Source organism: Protopterus annectens, chromosome 10.part0 (assembly GCF_019279795.1).
Source record: "Protopterus annectens isolate FY-2018-M chromosome 10.part0, PAN1.0, whole genome shotgun sequence".
In the NCBI taxonomy this organism is placed as follows: domain Eukaryota; kingdom Metazoa; phylum Chordata; order Ceratodontiformes; family Protopteridae; genus Protopterus; species Protopterus annectens.
The window spans coordinates 81,725,091-81,749,262 of record NC_056744.1 but is presented as its reverse complement, the minus strand read 5'-3'; the positions used below and the strand labels follow the sequence as shown (position 1 = coordinate 81,749,262).

Here is a 24,172-nt window from a genome sequence, read left to right as displayed (position 1 = left end):
GTCCGAGGTCAGGACCCTTTGAGAGGATGGCCACAATGAAGAGGAGGAGGAAGAAGATGAAGATACAATGGACCACAAACTTGCGGCTGCTCTTTGCACCAGAAGCAGTAAATGAGCAAGCAATCATTAATTTATCCAGACTTATCCTGACTCCAATTGACTATGCATTATTGCATTATTGAACAGAGGGTTGCAATTTATTCCCTCTAATACAGATACTATTGTAGAGGCATTTCCTAATTTGAAACTAATCACTAGAAATTTAAACCTGAAGTTGCTTTTTAAAAATAATTTGAAGGAAGTTCAGGTATGATCAAGTACTTTTATTCCCATTAGCTCCCCAGTAATTACCACATTTTACAACATTTGTGAACAACAATTACAAGAGTTGTAGGAACAAAAAGACACATTTAGGTCTTAAAATTTGACTCAAGAAGAGTGCGATCCTCTGATAAAACTACAGGAAAATCCTGATGCTGTGATTAAATAAGCAGTTAAGGGTGGAGCCATAGTCATCGTAGATAAGGATGACTACCTAATTTTTATGAATGAATTTTTAGAGGATGAAGGGACATTTAAGAAAATTAATAAGTCAGGTTTATCTGATATTATATATAGAGTGAATATGTCTGTATATGACCTGCAATTGTCTAATGATATTTCTAGTGAATTAATTATTTTAGTGTAGTGCACCCTGTTATTCCAGTTTTGTATGGGCTACCAAAAATCAATAAGGATTCACCTATGAGACCCATAGTTTCGGGAAGGGGATGGGTAACTGAACCCATCTCCATATATTTAGAAGAGGTTCCAAGTCCACATTTGACTAAGATCCATTGTTATATTCGGGATACAGGGGATTTCCTATGCAAGCACTATGAATGGTCTCAGTTAAAATCTACTATTAATTGTATTTTTGTAATTCTTGACATAAATTCCTTGTATGCAATTATCCCAAATGAATATGGGGTTAAAGCCATTTGTAATTTTTTATGCAGCAATAGTACTTTAAATGGGAGAGAAACTGAAACTTTGTGTGAATTACTTCAGTTTGTTTTAATCAGCAATGTTTTTATGTTTGAATATCAAGTTTATCATCAGATATCCAGTGTGGCAATGGGGACTTCCATTGCTAATACCTATGCAAATTTGGCTCTGAATAAATGGGAGCTTGAATATGTATTTAATTCTGCATGTCACTTTCAAATGTATCTCCTTTTGCAAGCATGTTGTGGATGACATCTTCCTTATATGGGAAGGTAATGAACAGGATCTCATTGAGTTTGTAGGATACTTAAATAACACTACTAGTTTTTAAAATTTAAGCTCAACTATTCTGCTCAAGAGATTTGTTTCATAGATGTTAAGATTGGGAGACAAAATAATGTTTTTTTCCACTACTATACACAGACAAGAGGTACAAGGTAATAGATAACTTCATAGAAATAGCATGTATGCTAGCCACATTTTTAAAGGTATTGCAAAGAGCCACTTGCTAAGGGCCAGCAGGCTGAATGCAGATGTTCAGACCTGTAATATTCAAATGGAGTTCAAGATACAAGAATTCAAAGACAGAGGTTATCATAGTGGGTTCCTGGAAGATTTGAAGTATGAGGTGATCAATGTTAGGCAGGGAGCTGCAAAACCCTATTTTTATGGAAATTGTGAACAAAGAACCCAATAATGGTAGCATACAAGGGCAGGTGCAAGAACAGGCAAGTTTAAGATATATCACAACCTTTAATAGAAAGACATATCAAGTGAAAGATGTTATTTCAAGCAACTGGGCAATTTTGCAAGCACTACCAGAATTGAAACCATTTATATGCGATAGACCTAGTTTTACATATAGAAACAGCCAAAATATGAAGCAGCAACTCTGTTATAAAGAAGTTAAACAAACGGATAGATCTGGACTTAGTAACAAGATTGGTACCTTTCCCTGTTATAATTGTACTTGCTTCACGCTGATTTATAATAATTATGCATTTATTCATCTGAATATAAAAAAGAGTTAATTTTTAACTATTTTGCCACCTGTAATACCACCAATATAGTATATTTAGCTACATGTATACAACTCGCTAGTTTTTATGCAGGCAAGAGTAATAGGAAGCTAAAAGAGCGAATTATTGAGCATCGGTCAGATATACGGAGGAATGTTAACAGTAATTCACTTACTAAACATGTGTCTGAATGTGGTCATGGCCATGCTTTTGTTTTTAGAGTGATTCAAGTTTTAGTGAAGAGTTTAGAGGTGGTGATTTTAATAACAGATTAGAAACTATTGAATATAAGTGGATAGTACGGCCACAAGATGATCATAAACCAGGTATAAATACTTATTTTAAAACAAAAACAAAGTAAACTATAATAGGAATACATTTAGTAGTGATCTTTTTAAGCATATTTTGCTTTTAGGAAGTTTTATTTTTATTAACATGTGCAATGATAACACCAGTACTATAGACTGTGTAATTGTGACAATAAAGACAACCCTGGAACATATTACAATTGGAGTGTGTAGACCATCAAAATCAAGTGCAGATGACCTAGAGGAATTCATAAATTTCTTGCTTGAAACACAGGAGGGAAGAATAATATTAGCTGGGGACTTAAATTTACCAGAAACAGATTGGAATAATATTGATTCAACAACATTAGTAAGGAAATTAGTCACAGTGTATATTCAGGAGCAACAACTTCTTCAGATTTAAAAAAAAAAAAACTACCAGGGATGGAATAGACATTGTTTGCGCTCCTAAAGAAATTACTGTTGCTTCAAGTCACATTTTGCCACAGCTGATGTGCAGTAATCATGGGGTTATAAAAGTAAATTTGTTGCTAGATAATTCTGCCAAACTGAAATCTAAACCAATGTACAGAAGGTTAATTATAGATTATATGGCAGCAAAACAGTCACTATGCAAAACTAACTGGAGTGAGGTGTTCAGTGGAAAAACTGCAGATGGAATGTGGAAAGTTTTGAAAGAGAAATTGTTTGAGTGCAAAAAAAAAATCAAAAAATGTTTAACATCACACCATCAGGGGATATATTTCCATAAGAACAAGATATCTGTTTAAGGTGAGACAGAAAAAAATATAAGAAATGGAAGAGAGGTCGAACTACAACTTTGAAAACTGAAATAAACAAGTTGGACAAACAGATTAAGCATAGTGTAAGACAAGATCAAGAAATATTTGAAGAAAATTTATATAAAGATATTGAGCATAATAGGAAATATTTTTATGGATACATACGATGTGGCAGGATTAAAGGCATACAAATTTATAAACTGTGGGCATATTCTAAATTTTAATCTCAGACACAACAAATTATAGATGTATTTACAAAATCGTATGCAAAACAGTTTGGCTCCACAATGGGAGTGGCAAGTTGCCCTAGTGACATCCAGGTAACCCCAGATACTGGAATCAAATTAGATTATATTGAAAAAGACTGTGCAATCTGGATCTAAACAAAGCACAGGGATGAGGCATAATTAGTAACAATGACCTGAGAACACTTCATCAAAAACTCACTGTACCATTATATCTGCTATTCACAAGGCCATATAATTATGGGGAGATTCCTCAAGATTGGAGACATCCATTTATTAAACCTGTCTTTAAGGGAAAGGAGTAGGACAAACCCAGAGTCATACAGACCCTTAAGTCTACTTTTATGTTGTGAAAAAAATAATGGAGAAGGTAATACTGGATAAGTTATTGTCAGAAATGGATAGGTTAGGACTTGAAACCATATATCAGCATGCATATGTTGAAAATAGATCTATTACCACCTGTAACATGAAGTTCTATAACAATATAATAACAACTATGAATGAAAAACCATGATGTGATGTAATTTATATATATATTTAACTTCAGCATTTGACAGGGTTATACACAAAACACTGATCAATAAATTAGTAAAACTGGATATTGATGTACTCTTGATAAGATGGGTAGCTGCATGGCTTACAAATAGGACATAGCAAGTATCATACAGAAACTAGATAGGTGAAATCCTTGGTTACAGTCAAGGTGTCTCAAAGGGCTCCATCTTAGGCCCTTACTTGTTTAGATTGTATCTTTCAGACCTAACTTTTTCATCTGAGGTATTCTACAGTCTATATGCAGCTGACCTGAAATTGGGTAAACTGATTACATGTGTTACAGATAAGGTATGTCTGCAATATAACTTGACTAAATTGACCATTTGGGCACAGGAGAATATGTTGATAAATACATCAAAAACTTAGCATATGAGATTTAGGAGACATAAATTGAAAGGTAAATATTTAATACAGCACACAGTGATTGAATCTGTAGACTCATTTATGGACCTGGGTATATGGGTAGATCCAGCTATGAGTTTTTCTAATCGTATCAACCAATTGGTTAATGACAGCAATAAAACTATAGGTTATATAAAAAGATTTGTAAAGTTTAGGAAATCAAAAAGGATGAAGTAATTGTTTTTTAGTTACATTAGACCCAAACTTGAGTATGGAATAACAATATGGAAACCCTATAAGAAAACAAGCATGAGTAAATTGGAAAGAGTACAGCAGAAATATACCAAAGGCATACATGGATGTGAAAATTAAAGCTTTTACGAAAGACTAAAATATCTGAACTTGTAAAGTGAGTCTTAAAGATCTCTAAGAGGAGATCTCATTCAGGTATATAGGGCATTTCGAGACAACTACCTATGGGAATGCTTGAGGTTATCAAAAAATACTAGAAAATCATCAGACAACCTATGAAGAAGATTCTATAGGAATGAGAAGTGTTCTAATTGATTCTCTGACAGAGTAGCTGATGCATGGAACAGACTACCAAATTACATTAAAGCAAGTACTAGTTTAGATATTTTTAAAAACAGCTTGGACACTTATCATGGGAACAAGTGTTTTGGTATATTGGCAAGCTAGAAGGGCATTAATGCCCATGCTTGAAATAGTTGTATGTATGTATGTATGTAACTTACTACTTCATGTTATCTTGGCATGTATTTTTAAATTGTACTTGCTGGTTAATTAAATATGTTTTTTGATTGGGGGTTGTGTCTTGCGACAAGATTTGAACTTGGCATTTTTGTGACTGTTTGATTTTAAAGTATTGTAGCACTGATGAAGGGAATTATCCTGAAAGTTTTGTTCTGCTATTAAATTTTTGGCACTTTTGTGTCCGCTGTTTTTTTTTTTTTTTTTTTTTTGATTCTATCAGAAAATTGACCAGTACTTGGAATACATTTTTTTGCAGAACCTTATTGATGCAGGTACTTACAATTTCTAGAGAAATCTTAACCCTATTTTGCCAACTATTTGTGGCATTCCAAAAGTACACAAAAATATAACTAAGCCACCTTTTAGACCTATAGTGTCAGCAACTGGTTCAAAGACATATTTGTTTGTTCTGATTAATTGAATGCTAAAACCTGTCCAAGAGCTCAAGGACTTGTGGGACTTTTTCGGGAGAATAACACCTAGCTTATGGGGCAAGGCTTTACTATTCTTGACAATTGATGTCATTGATCTATTTTCATGTACTGCACAAGATCTTGGTCTGGAGTTACTCCGTAATGCGCTATTGAACTTTGAATTTCTGTCTCCCTTGGATTTAAGGTTAATTGTTGGTTATATGAAAATAGTTTTGAGTAACAACTATATATTCTTTGAAGGTAAAATTCTTAAACAAATTAAAGGAATTAAAGGGGTAGCAATGGAGGCTGTGTGTACCCCCATCTTGGCCAACCTGGTTCTGACATCTTGGGAATCTAAATTTGTTTTTAGTTCTGAACTTTACCAACATATTAAACTTTACCTTCAATTTTTATATGACTTATTTATTTTGTGGATGGAACCTGCTGATTTTACTGCTAGTTTTGTACATCATCTTAACCATACCACTTCTTTTCTGGTTTACTTCTCAAATTAGTGATGATTCAGTGAACTTTTTAGACACTACAATTTCAAAAGGAAATGGAAGCTTTTCCTCCAACATTTACCATAAGCCCACGCTTTTGAATAGCTATCTACATTTTGACAGTCACCATCCCTTTTCCCTAAAAGAAAAGCCTTGTTCATGTGAAATTCATCCATTTAGCTAGGATGATTTCAGACCAACTTACACTTAATCATAAAATACTAAAACTTGAGAATATGTTTCTTGAAGGAACTATCCTTGTGCCCTTGTAAAATGTGTTAAGTCTTTTGAGAATGGGGACCTAAAGTTTTACTTCTTCTGGGAACAGGGTTGTTACTAAACAACAGTAACTCTTATACTGTGACTACAAAGGCTGTCAATGATTCCCCTGGACCTTTTCTTTTATGTTTGAGGGATCACAGAGCTGACTTAAAGCCAAAATACACTACAGCCTTGACTGTACAACATGATACAGGCTCCGAAATTGTAAAAAGAATTGTTAATCAATATTGGTCTATCATCACAAGTGATAGGTACATTAAAAATATTGTTGTTATGGAACCACTGTTTACTTATAAAAGCGCTAAGAGCATTAAAAATATTCTTGAAAGATTAAGCTGTCCAGAATATACTGGCAGGTTACGAAATAGCAGCACAAAATGTGGTACTTCCAATCAGTGCAAGTACATCCTTGCATTGGATCTAATAACTTTTATCCTTTTAATAAAATTTATCCCACAGGAAAAGGTAGTGAGCACAGGCCTCATGGACTTGGTCCTATCAAACATTTTTTTAGTTTTTAATGAAGAATTCTTTCAACAAATTCAGGGTGTAGCCATGGGAGCAGCCTGTGCTCCTACATTTGCAAATTTAATTTTGGCAAAGTGGGAAGAAACATTTGTTTTACATTCAAAGTTTAACTCTTGTTGGATGCTATAGTGCAGGTTTTTAGACGATATAGTTATATTTTGGAAGGGAAGTAGAGAAGAATTTGAGGAATTTATGGAATATATAAATAATAGTACTAATTTTCTTAAATTTACTTATAAAACATCCTATGAAACTCTTCAATATTTGGACTTGGAAATTTATAAGTCAAATAACAACAAATTAGAAACTAGAATACATAGAAAACATACTTTTTGTAATTCTTTCCTTCACTATAATAGTGCACATCCAGCACATTGTAAAAGGAATATAGTGAAGGGACAATATGTTAGAGGTAGTAGAATGACTAGCTTGGATAGTGGCTTTATTAATGAATGTAATTTTCTTGAAAAAATGTTTTTAGATAGGGGGTACCCTAAGGAATTTATTAATGTCATTAGGATTGAAGTAGAAAAGGGTAGAAATAATAAATTTAAACCTATTAAGGGGGCTGTTAATACTATTGATATAATACATAATGAAAATGAGTATAAAGAGATGGAAAACGTAGGTGAATACCAACAAGCCCTAGTTTTGGAATTTAATGCAACTAATTATAATATAAGAGGGATTTTCCAGAAAGAGTGGGAACAATTTATCTCCCTTTCTGATTTGGAGAATGTACCTAAGATAATACCAAAGGTAGTTTATAAAAATTCAAGAAGTATAAGGAATATTTTAGAAAATAAAAATAAAAACAATATAAATTCCTTTAGGAAGGGTGAAAGGAAATTGGGCACCTTCAAATGTGGAAGGTGTAATCAGTGTGAGTTCATTATTAACAAGGGGGAAGTATTTTTGGAAAGTAGAAATAGGTGGATAAGAAGTAAAGGATATTATAATTGTGATACTAAGGGGTTAGTGTATCTCGCTTTATGTGAAAAATGTAATTCTTTTTATGTGGGGAAAACAGAGAGAACACTAAAAAGAAGAATATACGAACATATTTATGATATATCAAAAGGAAAAGAAACAAATGCATTATTCAAACATTCTAGAATATGTGAAGGTTATAAATTCATTTTTTTAGTACTGGAGCAAATTAAGAATGACATTAGGGGTGGCCCATGGGAAGAAAGAATAGAGTGTAAAGAATTATGGTGGCAAGTAACCCTGGAAGCAGGAAAATTTCCAGAGTTAAATGACTATCTTTCTATTTTGCCACTATTAAAAATAAGGGCTACAAAAATGTAAAGAAAAAGTACTAATGTAATATTCTCTAATGACAATAGATGGTGGTGTTTCCCCACATTTTATTTAGTAAAGAAATGAATTACATAAGCATTGCACTTATAAGGACTTTATTATTTACAAGATATGCTCTCCTATTTTAAGCTATATTAAATTTTGATTTTTTTAAAGTATTTAATGAAATAAAACTTATTTATTAATATGATTTTATTAATACTTTTAAAGTACGTATTTATTTTTATAATGAATTCACAAGAATAGAACGTAATGATGATAATGAATATTTATGAGCCCACTGAAAGAATGATTCGAGTGTTTGAAATGAAATATAGTGATTTCATTGGTTTACATTTTTTAAAGGTGTATAAATATATTTGAGGTAATTAATTAATTCACCTGATGAAGTCTGAGTTGTGTGGACGAAAACGCATGGTTGAATTTAAGGCGTTCATGTTGGTTACTTTGGCGTGTTGAATAAAGTGGAATTATATTTATTCAGTTCGTGCTTGCTTTCTCCGTAATCACAGCATTTCTTTTGGAATTATTTGTGAATTGTGAGTACTTCCACTTGTTGATTTATTGGTAACTTTTCTGGAGAGATTATGGAGAGAGTTTCCCCGATGAACGTTAAGGGGCAGGATGAACTGGGCCAATCGCGCAAGCTAATTGGCCAGTTAACTGAGTTAATAGATCTTCTCACTCCATTGTGCCATACCTTGGTGGGGTCTAATCTGAATATATCGGAAGCAACAGGAAGCGGAACCGAAAGGTCTTGCAGTCATAAACATAAGAGGAAAAGGGAGCTTATTGGCAGTAATTTCGAAGCCGGCGGCCCGAATGAACTGAATGGTGGAACTTTCAATCCAGAAGACACACCAAGGATTTTGTGTAACAACTTTATTGAAATTTTGGGTATTGAACTAACGGATGGTACCCATACCGTTATTCAATCCAAATGACCGACTTTGAGTTTGGCAAATTCAGGTACTTTATTTGATAAGCAATATAAAGAGACTACTGAATGGCTTAAAGTAAATGATTGCTTTAAATTGGACACTGGAGCTCCTCAGGGACCTCCAAATACTGATTCTTATTCTATCAAAATGGATAAAATTTCTAAACTAATGTTGAAATATAGAACATTGTGTGAACACCCGAAAGCGCTAACTTCTTTTATATATTGTGTTTTTGGATTTTATTTGGTTTTAATAAAGAACTTTAAGATAACAGCAGTATCCATCCGGAAGGTTTTTTGTTTGAATGTATAGAAAATGCGTATCTTTCAGAATGTATTAACAAGAATATTGTCCCGAAGGGACTTAGAGTGCATAAATTATTTTTTTATTTTTTTATTTTACATTTGTTGACCGGGCTAGTCCAACTGGATATATGTCCGTTCTCAGTAGAGGCCCGGGGAGAAAAGCTCCATTAGTTGTACACTTTCGCAAAAAGGCAAAAATGGTTACATGAGAAACATAGCAAGTGAAACAGATAATATAAAAAGATAGAAAATAAATTGGCATAAAAGGTTACATGACATCATAGCAAGTTAACAGATAATATAAAAAAGATAAAAAATAAAATATCTTTTTTTTTTTTTTTTTTTTTAAGTTAACAAGGGTAATGGTAGAGAAAAGAGTTAGCATTAGTCTGGATTAGTGCAGGAGCAAAGCCAGTGTTTATTGAGATAAATTTTTAGTTGATATTTGAAAAGTTGGAAAGAGGTTAAAGAAGTGATATCAGAGGGTAGTTTATTCCATGTTTTTCCAACAGAGTTGGAGAATAAACTGTCACCTGCATTGTTGTTAGGTTTGGTAATATTAATCAGAAGTTTATTAGAAGAACGTAGTTGTTTCAGGTTGTTGTATGGAGAAATAAGGCTAGAAAGTATTGGTGTGTTGGTTGGCTGATATAGAATCTTATAAGCAATTAAGATCTGTTGAAGTACAAGTTGGTTAGGAAGTTCAATCCAGCCTAGTTCTTTTAGGTTCAAACAGTGATGAGTTCGAAAAGGAGATCCAACAGCGAATTGAGCTATGTTATGATAGGATGTTTCTAGTTTCTTCATGTTGTTTTTGGAAAGATTAGTGTAAATGGGGGAAGCATAGAGAAGAGTGGAGATTAGGTGAGATCTAGCAATAGTGGACCTTGCTGTAGGTGTTAGGAAAGGTTTGATTCTATAAAGGGATCCTATTTTTTTTATTAACTAATTTTATGGTGTTATTGATGTGAGAGTCGAAGTTGAGGTTATTATCAATAGTTATTCCTAATAGTTTTGTGGTCAAGTCAGGAGAGATGAGCGTTCCGTCAGTGGACGTAAGAGTAAAGTAAGGTGGAGTAGATTTACAAGTAGGTGAAAAAAGTAATAGTTTGGTTTTCTTGGGGTTTAGGAGTAGACAGCGGTAAGAAAACCATTGTTCTACAGCGTTAAAAGCTTTTTGAGTAAGTGACTGGAGTTCTGTTTGAGAGTTAGCAGTACAGATTATAGTTTTGTTGTCTGCATATTGTATACAGGTAGTATATGGGATAGCAGATTGAAGATCATTAATAAAGATTGAAAATAGCAAAGGGCTAAGGATAGAGCCTTGAGGTACACCTAAGGAGATAGGTAGAAGATTAGAAAGTGAATTTTTCCAAAGTACTGCCTGCTGACGATTTTCTAGGTAAGATGCAAACCAGGACAAGGCAAGATGATCAAGAGCTAGAGATTTTAGGATATGTAGTAAAAGTTTATGGTTCACCATATCAAAAGCTTTGGATAGGTCGATGAACACTGAGGATGATAGATAGTTTTTGTTACGGTTAATGTTAATGGAGTTAGTAAAGGAGAGTAAAGCAGTAGTGGTACTGTGTGAGGGTCTGAAACCATGCTGACAGTTAGAAAGTAGGTTGTTGTTGAGAAGGTGATTTAGTATTTGTTTGTGAATACATTTTTCCATGATTTTTGCTATTGGTGAGAGGAGAGCTATTGGACGAAAGTTAGAAAAATCATTAGAGTTTCCCCCTTTATGTAGTGGGATGATATGTGAGATTTTCCAGATAGAGGGGAAGATTCCTTCCTTTATAGATCTATTAATCAGGATGGAAATAGGGTAGGCTAAGGCTTTGGCACCTACCTGTAGGAATATTGCAGGCAGTTTGTCTGCAGAGGGAGTGGTAGGTTTTAACTTTAGGAGCAGTGATGTGATACAGGAGGTAGAGACTGGTTGTAAGTGGAGGGTAGGAGGTGGATTTGATGTGGGTGGAAGTAGATTAGAGGTATCAGGAGATAGATGACTAGCAAGTGTTTGGATAGTATTCGTGAAGAACGAGTTGAAGTCATTTGCTGTTTGTTTAGGGTTCTCTGGGTTAGAGTCCTGGGGATTAGGTGATCCTAAATATCCTAACAACGTACAAGTGGGCTCGGACTTCCATAAAGAGCTATTGGAAGTTTTTAACAACTGTGGATTAGATGTTTTAAAGTTAATTATTAAGGAGAACACTAGAACACAGGATTTGTTACAGAAGGAAATTGATGAATTAGATAAATATATTAAGGAAGATTTAATTTTTGGCATAAAGGAAGAAAAGGACAAATATTACAAGATAAGAAATGAAATAGATATTAAGTGTAATGGTTTAATTGATAGGAAAGTGAATAAACTAAAAAGAGACATACAGGAATATGAGAATAATGTTAGTTATCCTAAGCCACCTTATATTAATAGGACTGGTAATGGACCGAATAAAAGGGTGAAAAGTAATAATTATACTGAAAAAAGGTTTGATGCATGGAATAACGATGAATATGATTTAGATTTCCCACCATTAGTTAGGGAGGATAATTTCACTAACAGGCAGGACAATGGGTTGGGAAATTTTCAAGTGAGGGGGGGGGAGAAGAGGGAGGGGGAGATATTAGATATATATACCCCTGTCTCTAATCTATTAATCCCCCAACAAGAAGTAATGGTAGAGGGATGCAAACATACTTATGATGGATTTTCTATATATAATTTTAGCAATATTCCATTGACTAAGGAGCATTTTAGTCTCCTGGGTAAGGGACTTAAATATATTCCTTATGTAAAGGGGGACTTAAATAGAACTATTTTAGATATTAAGATGTTTTTAAGAAAAATTTATTTAGAAATGTTATTTTCCAAAAATACTACGAATAATACAACTTATAACCATAAGGATCTAGTGCGTAGATCTATTTATAATCCCCCGATACACCCCCAATTAAAAAACTTTGAACTTATTTTGGAAAAAGAAGTGAGAAATATGGATAAGAAAATTAAATATAAAGCTAATCTCAGTAAAGATGAGAAAATAATTCTGGATGAATTGACAGTTAATCCCAGAGTCCGTATTATGAAACCAGATAAGGGTGGGGGGATTGTGATTATGGATATAATACATTATGAGGGGAAAAATGAACCAAATATTAAGGGATGAAAATAAATATACTTGTGTTTCTAAAAATGAGGTATATTTGGCATATAACAAAATTGATATTGCGCTACAAGATATGTTATATGAAGGTGTGATAGATAAAAAAATGTATGTCTATTTGAAAGTAGAGAAACCAAAAATCCCTATTATTTTTGGAATACCTAAAATCCATAAAAATTCTGAAGACCCCCCCACTCAGACCTATAGTATCTGCTGATGGCTCTAAAACATTGCCTTTAGCTAAATATGTGGATACTAAAGTCAAACATATCTGGGTTAATAATAAAGTGATACTTAAGGACTCCTGGGATTTATTAAGGGAAATTACACCAGAACTATATTCTGATAATCTATTATTTGTTACTATTGATATTATCGATCTATTTTCCTGTATACCATACGGAATAGTTATGAAAATGTGTGAAGAGGCTATTTTTCAAGACAAAAATTTATCCCACAAGGAAAAGGTAGTGAGCACAGGCCTCATGGACTTGGTCCTACAAAACAATTTTTTAGTTTTTAATGGAGAATTCTTTCAACAAATTCAGGGTGTAGCCATGGGAGCAGCCTGTGCTCCTACATTTGCAAATTTAATTTTGGCAAAGTGGGAGGAAACATTTGTTTTACATTCAAAGTTTAACTCTTGTTGGATGCTATAGTGCAGGTTTTTAGACGATATAGTTATATTTTGGAAGGGAAGTAGAGAAGAATTCGAGGAATTTATGGAATATATAAATAATAGTACTAATTTTCTTAAATTTATTTATAAAACATCCTATGAAACTCTTCAATATTTGGACTTGGAAATTTATAAGTCAAATAACAACAAATTAGAAACTAGAATACATAGAAAACATACTTTTGTAATTCTTTCCTTCACTATAATAGTGCACATCCAGCACATTGTAAAAGGAATATAGTGAAGGGACAATATGTTAGAGGTAGTAGAATGACTAACATGGATAGTGACTTTATTAATGAATGTAATTTTCTTGAAAAAAATGTTTTAGATAGGGGGTACCCTAAGGAATTTATTAATGTCATTAGGATTGAAGTAGAAAAGGGTAGAGATAATAAATTTAAACCTATTAAGGGGGCTGTTAATACTATTGATATAATACATAATGAAAATGATTATAAAGAGATGGAAAACGTAGGTGAATACCAACAAGCCCTAGTTTTGGAATTTAATGCAACTAATTATAATATAAGAGGGATTTTCCAGAAAGAGTGGGAAAAATGTATCTCCCTTTCTGATTTGGAGAATGTACCTAAGATAATACCAAATGTAGTTTATAAAAATTCAAGAAGTATAAGGAATATTTTAGAAAATAAAAATAATAACAATATAAATTCCTTTAGGAAGGGTGAAAGGAAATTGAGCACCTTCAAATGTGGAAAGTGTACTCAGTGCGAGTTCATCATTAACAAGGGGGAAGTATTTTTGGAAAGTAGAAATAGGTGGATAAGAAGTAAAGGATATTATAATTGTGATACTAAGGGGTTAGTGTATCTCGCTTTATGTGAAAAATGTAATTCTTTTTATGTGGGGAAAACAGAGAGAACACTAAAAAGAAGAATATATGAACATATTTATGATATATCAAAAGGAAAAGAAACAAATGCATTATTCAAACATTCTAGAATATGTGAAAGTTATAAATTCATTTTTTAGTACTGGAGCAAATTAAGAATGACATTAGGGGTGGCCCATGGGAAGAAAGAATAGAGTGTAAAGAATTATGGTGGCAAGTAACCCTGGAAGCAGGAAAATTTCCAGGGTTAAATGACTTATCTTTCTATTTTGCCACTATTAAAAATAAGGGCTACAAAAATGTAAAGAAAAAGTACTAATGTAATATTCTCTAATGACAATAGATGGTGGTGTTTCCCCACATTTTATTTAGTAAAGAAGTGAATTACATGAGCATTACACTTATAAGCACTTTATTCCTTACAAGATATGTTCTCCTATTTTAAGCTATATTAAATTTTGATGTTTTTAAAGTATTTAATGAAATAAAACTTATTTATTAATATGATTTTATTAATACTTTTAAAGTATGTATTTATTTTTATAATGAATTCACAAGAATAGAACGTAATGGTGATAATGAATATTTATGAGCCCACTGAAAGAATGATTCGAGTGTTTGAAATGAAATATAGTGATTTCATTGGTTTACATTTTTTAATGGTGTATAAATATATTTGAGGCAATTAATTAATTCATCTGATGAAGTCTGAGTTGTGTGGACGAAAACGCATGGTTGAATTTAAGGCGCTCATGTTGGTTACTTTGGCGTGTTGAATAAAGTGGAATTATATTTATTCAGTTCGTGCTTGCTTTCTCCGTAATCACAGCATTTCTTTTGGAATTCCTTGTAAAATGTGTTAAGTCTTTTGGGAATGGGGACCTAAAGTTTTACTTCTTCTGGGAACAGGGTTGTTACTAAACAACAGTAACTCTTATACTGTGACTACAAAGGCTGTCAATGATTCCCCTGGACCTTTTCTTTTATGTTTGAGGGATCACAGGGCTGACTTAAAGCCAAAATACACTAGAGCCTTGACTGTACAACATGATACAGGCTCTGAAATTGTAAAAAGAATTGTTAATCAATATTGGTCTATCATCACAAGTGATATGTACATTAAAAATATTGTTGTTATGGAACCACTGTTTACTTATAAAAGAGCTAAGAGCATTAAAAATATTCTTGAAAGATTAAGCTGTCCAGAATATACTGGCAGGTTACGAAATAGCAGCACAAAATGTGGTACTTGCAATCAGTGCAAGTACATCCTTGCATTGGATCTAATAACTTGAAACAATTACTTGAACCATACTGTTCATCCTGTAAAAGGTAATTGTAACACTAAAGGAGTGGTCTACTTCACTCTGTGTACTGGGTGTTCGGTGTTTTATGTTGGAAAAACAGACAGAAAGTTTAAGAAACAAATCTATGAACACCATTATGATATCACACACATAATGACAACAACACTTTATACAGACACTCTTTGGTTTGTACTGATTTTCATTAGTTTTCGTTTACTATTTTGGAAAAGATTATCCCTGATATCAAAGGAGGTGCATGGCAGGACAAACGTGAGCTTAGGGAACTTTACTGGCAATTAAACTTAAACTTGGATGCCTTTCACCCCCCCCACACACACACACACACACACACACACAGGTATTAATGATCATATTTCTTTAATTCCAGTTTTGAAATACAGCCAACACACTGTAGTGTGCTTCTCTTAGATTTTATCTGGGACTGCATACAGGATTTAACTAAAGTTTCACAAGCAATGGTTCTTCTGTAAACAAAAGCAAGGATGTATTTTTAAAGGTTTTAGAATACACTGCATGTACACTTTTTTCTTTCTTTCTTTGCATATTGCTTTACCTCAATGAATTTTTGTTGGTGTATTTTTAAATTTGTGTTTTTAGCTATTGTGCTTGTTTGATTAATTAACCAACTATGATGATGCAAGCAAAGTTTTAGTACCTAAGAATGTGTTCAGAAGTGCTGTTTCTTTCTGAGGAAGTCCTGCTTTACTTTGGTTTGGGACAAAAAGAATACTGAATTTGAACTTTTTGTGTGTAAAAGTGCAATTCGACCAAATATTAAGGTGAATAAATATTGTGGTTTTAACTGATTTTTACTTGTTTCATGGTGTAGACTTCCTTTCTAGTGTCGGCGCCTAAGGATACTTTCGGTGAAGTGTGAGTTTTTCTAGAGATTGTTTGCCTTCATTTCTTCTCCCTTTTTGGTTTAATGTGTAAGCAAGCAACAAAATGTAACCCCGATAAGAGTGCTGTGTTAGGGAATGATTAGTCAAAAAAAAAAAAAAAACAAATAGTACAACATAATATAACGTTATTATTCTCCAAGAACAGTGATATGACAAAAACTATCAGACACTTTAAGCAAAAAAAAAACCAGTAAACCATACTCTATAGCATCAAAGTAATTTGTAATGCATAGCTTGGTTAGTATTCTGTCCTTCTCCAATGGCATACTACACTTAACTTCCAAGGCGAAACAGAATAGTACATTTTCATGTAATTTAAATAAAATATGTAAAATGAAGAGGGACTGATATGAGCATGGTGACACTCATACACGTGTGAGAATTTTTACAAGGGAGCAAGGCTATAAATTTCCACTGCAGGAAATTCACATGTCTTCGGGGCGTTATAAACATCTTAAACAATGATAAGGTCAATACAAATGTCACAATCTCTGATAAATTCTGGATCATGAATATATGTACCAGCTTTACCAAAGTTAGGAATTTGTTTGGAAGCCAATTTACCATAAAGTTAGAAAAGTAAAGGAAAATTAAGTTTTACAGCCAGACATATCTAGTGGATAACCGCATAAAAGATTGCTAATGTCTGAGTTTGAAAGACCGGTAGTGTTTTCACCATGAACCTCCAGGAAAGTTGTTGTGGCGCCTTTCGGCTTTTCTCGGTTAGGGGTCACCACTCGCCACAGCGGAACTCCGGTCCGCTAATGATTGGCAGTTGATTTTTACGTACCGACTTGCCAGGCCTGATGCACAACCTTCAATGCAGGTACGCCCATTCACGCATGTCTCCACGTGGATGACGCTCTAGCTGAGAATCAAACCGAACAGCGTCTTACTGTGAGGCGACAACGCTAATGCAGCACCACCACCGCGGGTATTAACCTCCTGGAAAGTACTTGAAGTTAATTCCTCTGCCTGTTAAAAATTCCTCCAAGTCCAAAAATGTTTTAGGTTATTAAATAAAGGCAAATTGTTTAAGGTTAGCAGATTTTTGCTTTAGTAGTAACGGATTTATTTTTTTCTAATAAATAATATGTCACACTGATTGGAGTGCATATTCTATTAACATTTTCCATGCCTTCTGGTTAAGCTTATAAATGTTTTTAAATTTAGTGGTATGGTAAAGGGCAGTAATAAACTATATACTTTAAGGAACAGAAATGAAAAGCATGTGCCCTGAAACAGAACAGAATATTTAGCAAATATTCATCTGGAATATCAGTGTTCTCAAATATTAAACCAGGGTTCTGATCAATAACTAAGTAACAGGCAATACTTGGAAAGTAACCTCCACAATAAATGCATTTCCAAGGAGTTTTATTTAGTGAGACACAAAAGAAATCAATTGTCATTTAAGCATTTATACATGTAAATGAGAGGCCCAGCTACATTCGGACTTCTAAGTCATGAGAAGATGGATGAGTAGAGGCAAAAGCAAGTCTAACATTTAAATGTCCTTCCACAAGCATTCACAAGTAATCCTTTTAGGGTCAATATCAATAACATAGGTAAACAAATATTTGAGAGCAAAGCAAAAATTTCCTTTCTAAAAGTAATACATCACCACCTGAACACAAACATGGTGCCTTACTCTGAAATAGTAAGTACTTAAAAATAAAAGATGTGACACATTGCTGTAATGTTTAGTGTACAAGTAGGACTGCAACTCAGCTGATTGCTTTTATCTTTAGTGTTGCTGGCATTAAAAGACAACATTTTAATTCCATGTTAGGAAAAGAATGTTTATGAAGAGTGAGATTTGAGAGGGTATCATCTGACAAAAGCATTAATAAGTTGCTAATTAATGGAAGAAAATACATATTTAATGTGTTTTTTTATAAGTGAGTCATTTCCTAATATAGTTTCCATTTTCTTGCTAATGTTTTCTAGGTATTTTAATTGCAGTTCTCCAGGGATATATGCCTGCGGTGTTCCTGCTTCTTGTTGCATTGATCCTCAAGAAAATGGTACTGTTACAAATTCTCAGTGTGGCTTTAGAGCTCTTCAGATGGATGATATTTTAGCTCAGGATATTGTCTACGTCAGTGGCTGCATATTCCAGATAAGCGGCTGGATCAGTACCAATATGAACTTCTTTAGCATCATTTGTGTCATTGTGGTCATTGTAGAGGTGATCGGTATTCTGTTTGCAACAAGACTATTGGATGACATTAAACTACAGTTTGCTCACTGTTAGAATAAGCTGTAATACAGTTTTCTTTGCATATATTTAACACAGAAGATGTCACCACCTCACAATGTTATTGCTTTTCACAATTATATGCTGAATTTTCTCTTCTGAAAACATGTATGTTCTTATAACAGTCCATTTCATTTTAAATCTTACTGGTATGTCTTTCTCATGTGGAAACAATGTGTTGGCCATTTGCCCAGGAAACCCAAATGTATGTTATGGTGATAGTAACATGGACATGGTATTTTTTAGGGGAGGAATAATGATGTTACTTTAGTGGATAACTAAGAAAGCAATATTAATGACAAAAATGATGGTCTTAACTGAATTATTAATGTGTACAAGGAGAAAAACATAAGGGGTATTATGGTAATTATGTACAGGACTTTTACTCCACATCCTTTGAGACAAAAATGCTTTTATTTCTTCTTCTTCTAGACTTTTTGTTCTGTGTAATAGACTGCAGTATTTATTTAGGTAGCAGTATAACAGATCTACTTTTGACTAAATTAAGATGTGATTTATCAACAACATCATAGGTTAGACAATGTCAGGCTACATTCTAAAAGAGAATGCATATTTTGTAGAACTGTATGTTTTATATGACAATGGAATTACAATTTTAGAGAAAATATATATTTAAATCAGCAATCAGGTACAATATGTTAAACTGAGCAATTAAAGCCATTTAGCTCTCTGAAATCTACTTATCAAAATCTGGATGCCACACGTCAGTTTGTAAGACCTTTAGAAACATTAATTTTACCCACTTTTACTAAATACTATTTACAGTGAAATGTTAATGATTTCAATTTTTTGTAGCTAACTACTATAAAGTCAAAAAGAAAAGGAAGAGCTACAAACCACACTACTGTTTAATAAAGTGTTTTTTCATAGCATCCATGTTCACCAGCATATCACTCAACATCCAAGGCCATGTGTGTTTCTCACTAACAATAGCCATGGGATATGGACGTACATGTGCAAGTGTAGAAACATTTATGTGCTGGCTTCAATAACATAGGAATGCACTCAGAGCACACAAACTAGTGACTGATCAAGAAAACAAAGGGGAGGGGGTCGAGTGGCTATCATAGTGGTTAAAACCAAACTCAAAGCATACAAAGAAATGAAAATGAAACAAAGAAACAGAACACTGATTCAAAATGGGGTAGCTTGGAAATTTCTGTAGAAACAAGATGACTGATGAAGCCAAAAGAATAGTTACGAAGAGTAAAATTTAAATCAGGACAAAGTAGGAGACAGTCACAAACAAGACTCAAAGCAAAGAAAAATAGTCATTTTCATCCAGAAGAGTAAATAAAACTATTCATGTATGCTGGTGGAAGGTAACAGATATGGAAAAAGGGGAAGAGAAAGGGCAAGTAAAGAGGGTGGCAGATACAGACGGGAGTAGGTCGACAGTGTGAGGCAGAGGTAACGAACGCTTACAGTCAGTATTTATGAAAGTCATTGGGTTTCTAGGGGTTTCCTATAATAATTAGGTGTCATTTCATAAATAGTGCAGATTACTATTCTAAACAGTTGCATAATGGCATGGAGTCTAAGAGATGGTGAAAACTAATGCATTTCTCCTTCACAAATAATGAAGAGGTACAGGCAAGAAACTGGATCCTCTATGAGAAATTAATGCATAGCCTGCCAACTGCAAACACAGTGATTTCAACTTATCGAAAAAGATAGTCACTGACCCTCTGGGTGACAGCCCCAATAATTTTTTTTTTACAAGGGGCAAGCTTCTCTGCAGCCCTCCAAGGTCTTTGTCTACCAAATTATCTTATTTAAATATACTAAGTTAAAGGCAATGCAACTGTGGGAAAAAGAAAAGCACCCCTATGTTTGCGGAGATGGATTTGGGAAGGTTACAGTCAAAAGAACTATCCCAATAAATGTTGATGGAGAAAACAAGACTCACTTCTAAAAGGAAAACTGAATTCCTAGTGTGGCCTTACATATAACAGGGATAGAAGAAGAAGAAGAAGAAGGAGGAGGAGGAGGAGGATGAGATTGTGCCCAATAAATCTGATAAAGCTCTTTGACTGGACTGTAGCAGTAGCAGTCCAGGACAAGACTGTGGGTGGGGTCTATTTAAGCTTCAGCAAGTAATGCAAGATTAATAAGTCATTCAGTCAATGAACAAGCCCGAGCATAATGGGCTGAATGAATGCTTAACTTGTCTGAACCATATGAATGAACAAGGTCATTGGAATATGTTCTGAGATAAGGTTATTTCTAGACAAGTATGGTGTTCACTACTGGCTCTAGTCCACTTTAACATCATTACATTAATCACTAAAGACAGGTTAAAGAAAAAGTGTGAATTTTTGGTGAAGATGAAAAGATACACAACATGACTGTTGCACAAGTTAAAGAACTGCATTCTTGAAGAAGTAGTGTGTTCTAAAACTATGTGACAATTCAGAAATATGTAGGAAGTATGTAAGACAGTTCTACTGATTAGAGATTACAGAAGGAGGGCTTTTCATTAGCAAAGTCTGATAGGTTAAGTGCAGGGTTGGGGGGAAGTGGGGTTAGGAAATCCTATCAGGCTCAGCCCCCAACTCTGCTTCTCTGCTTCACTGCAGCAGAAAAATGCACAGCATTAAAACTTCCTGTCTTAAATATCAATCACTTTAAATAGATTAGAAAATGATGTTTCACATATTTTCAGTTCTATAGTCAGTCCCTTAAATGTTGGTGGAGATTGTCTGAGTTCACTAATGTTGACAAGTTTCTGAAATAAGTTAATTCTGTGAGACCTGTTGATATGATGTCTGAGTTCACTAATGTTGACAAGTTTCTGAAATAAATTAATTCTGTGAGGCCTGTTGATACGACATATTGTCACCATGCTGATTATATTAATATGCCTCTGGCCCTCATGGTTATGATAGTTGCTAGGTCTCCCTGACTTTGTTAATTCTGCTTCCTGTGTTCCTCAAAACTGTAAAGTTTATTTGACCCAAAAACTCACTGTTGTGAAACAATGAATGAATGACAGTATTTTGTAACATTAAAAAATGCATGTAGTAAGTTTCTTACTTGCATTTAACACATTTACTGCACTGTAATATGATATATTTAAGGCTGGATGTTTTTTTTTCTCCGTATTGCTGATTGCACCTGACATGCTCCTTATATTCCATTCTCCTTGAATATTTCACTCAATGGGGTCTGTACTGTAATATGACCCTTTGCCAGGTGTGCCCTTTCTCTCCAGGGAAGAAAGTGTCAGCTATGTGAGCAGGCATTTACCCTTCACTAGGGAGAGGAGATAATATCATACTAGTCCTGTCATACTGTGGTTGACTGAGGTTTTTTGCATGTATGCATTACAATTCACTTCATGCTTAGACAGTATTCAAACATGAGTGTGTAGTGGACAGCACAAGAGAAGTTATCCACCTCCATGGGTGATATACCCACCAAGAAGTCCTGCCCACCTTGTAAGCAGATTCATCTTTGTAGTTGCTGGATTCCACTAAGGACTGATAGAAAGTGTCTCCCAACATGCACATCTCCATTCTTCCCCACAAAGTGACATTCTGCCACTGGCTGGGAAGCTAATCAAGCCCAGGGTTGTCTGATGTGTAGCCAGGGTTACATCTCTCTACACCGTAGAGCTGAGATAGTTATAGTTGAAAGATGTCATGAGTTTGATAGTCTTCTACCATATTATAAAGGGTAGGTATGTTTAGAACTAAAATACTTCACTACAGGAAAACTAGACAGTTGCCAATACAGTGTGAACTAGTTTCTAAAAGGACACACCCACACATCACAGGCCCTGGTGATTGAATCACCAGAAAAGACCACAGACACCAAAACAACTAATGATAAGACTATAAAAAGGTTTAAACATGTCTAGAGCTAGTAGTGTTTGGCTTTATTGGCCTGCATACCTTAAAACAGACCTGCAAAAATAAATAAATAAATAAATAAATAAAAGACCAGAGGCATTCAGAAGACACATAGCTGAAACATTTGTATGTCCTTATGGGTTTATTTGAATATTTCCCATGAGCCTCTTTCAAATGAGGTTTAAGATATTATAGTGTTTTTTGATGTTTTGGCCTATGAGTTTTTATTTTGACTTTTTTTAGTTGTCGATTTGTTCGTTATTTGGAAATTTTGAAGTCACCCAAATGTAATGGACATAAAGCTTTTTTTTTAAAGCTGTGTTCTGCCAGGTCTTAGCAAAGCTTCTTATGTCTACAGTCTTGACAAGTTCATAAGAAAGGTTAAACCATCTTATGTCTATGGATAACAGCATTTGACATTATTGGTCTGAATACTTTAACAAATTCTTCTTAAAGGCAATTATATTTAGAAATCGTGTAGTTGAAATAAGTGTATATTCTTAAATAGTACTTTACATATCTCTGTTGAGTCTCTTTCATATGGTTATGTATGTGCCTTTCTATGTTTTTTGTCTGTGAATATTTTCTGTACGATATTTTTACTTGCTCTGTTGTTTGTTACTAGGAAATTTTTCAGGCACCCTAATGTTTTTAACACAATGCTTTGTTTAAAGATCAAGTACAAAGGCATTTGTCTTACTTTTTTTGTAGTGATTATACCTTATTCATGTATTTAATCATGTAAAATATGCTTTCTATTTCTAAAGTATGTAATTGCTACTTCCGTTTGCTCACTGAAACTATATTTATTAAGTTTAATAAACCTATGCTTGTATTTCCTGTATGCTGAACATCAGCTAATTACTTCCCAATTCTGAGTCATGTGGTCCTGCATCTTGATGATGCAATAAGGGGGTAAACAGTTTATAGTGGATAGTCATGTTTTCTGTGGTTTGTAGCATATACCAACACATAAAGTTTCACAGATTGCAGCACAATCAGTCAGTCAGGCAAAGTGTCAATGATTCAATAGGTAAATGCATTTATATTCAAGTAAACAGTAAAAAAAGAGAAACAGAACAGGGAAGATTCCTAATAAAATGTATAGTGCTTGACATACAGTGCGATAACACAAATACAGTGCTGCAATAAGTAGACGCCTACTATGGGGTGGTCACTCAGGAGGAAAACTTTGGGAATGTGAATCATTGCAAGATAACTTACAGCAACGTATATGTGTGTGTCTGTGTTATATGTTGACTATATTATTGGTAGAATGAAAAGTATTCATTGAACTGAATGGTCTTCTAAGGAGGCTGATGTTCAACCTATATGTAGGACTAGGAACTTCAGGCATTACCTAGTGGGTACCAGACTTCTTGCAGTTCTGAATTCCCTTACAGGTAGAGCTGTACTGGAAACATGCATAACAGAAGATTGATGTAGTGTGACCCAGACTTCTATGGGGGTGGTTTACAGTGTCCTGTTTTTAAAAATAGATTTAATTTCCTGGTGGACTAATGGCCCTGCAAGCTCATCCTTTGTACTGGATTGAAAAAATTCAGGTACATGCCACCCTACAGGTGGAGCATCTGCACTGAACATGGCTATTCAGAGCCATCCATACATCAGACCTAACTTCCTGCCTGAAATACCAGGTCTGACATAAAGGTGGAGCTGCTGTACCAGAGAACATTGGCCAAACTCATCTGCTTCTGCACGTCCAGAGGTAAGTTTTGGCTATGCTCAGAACAAGTAATAATATTCAATAACATAGCATGTA

General features: G+C 34.1%; 1 protein-coding gene across 1 annotated transcript in view; it reads left to right on the top strand.

Moving 5' to 3' along the window:
* Positions 1-22,695, top strand: part of TSPAN10 (tetraspanin 10) — a 55,781-nt gene extending 33,086 nt beyond the window's left edge. The window contains exon 3 of the mRNA XM_044085044.1: positions 18,205-22,695. Coding sequence (XP_043940979.1) covers positions 18,205-18,511 — 307 coding nt within the window. The 3' untranslated portion in view covers positions 18,512-22,695. The remainder of the gene's footprint in view (positions 1-18,204) is intronic.
* The last annotated feature ends 1,477 nt before the right edge of the window (positions 22,696-24,172 follow it).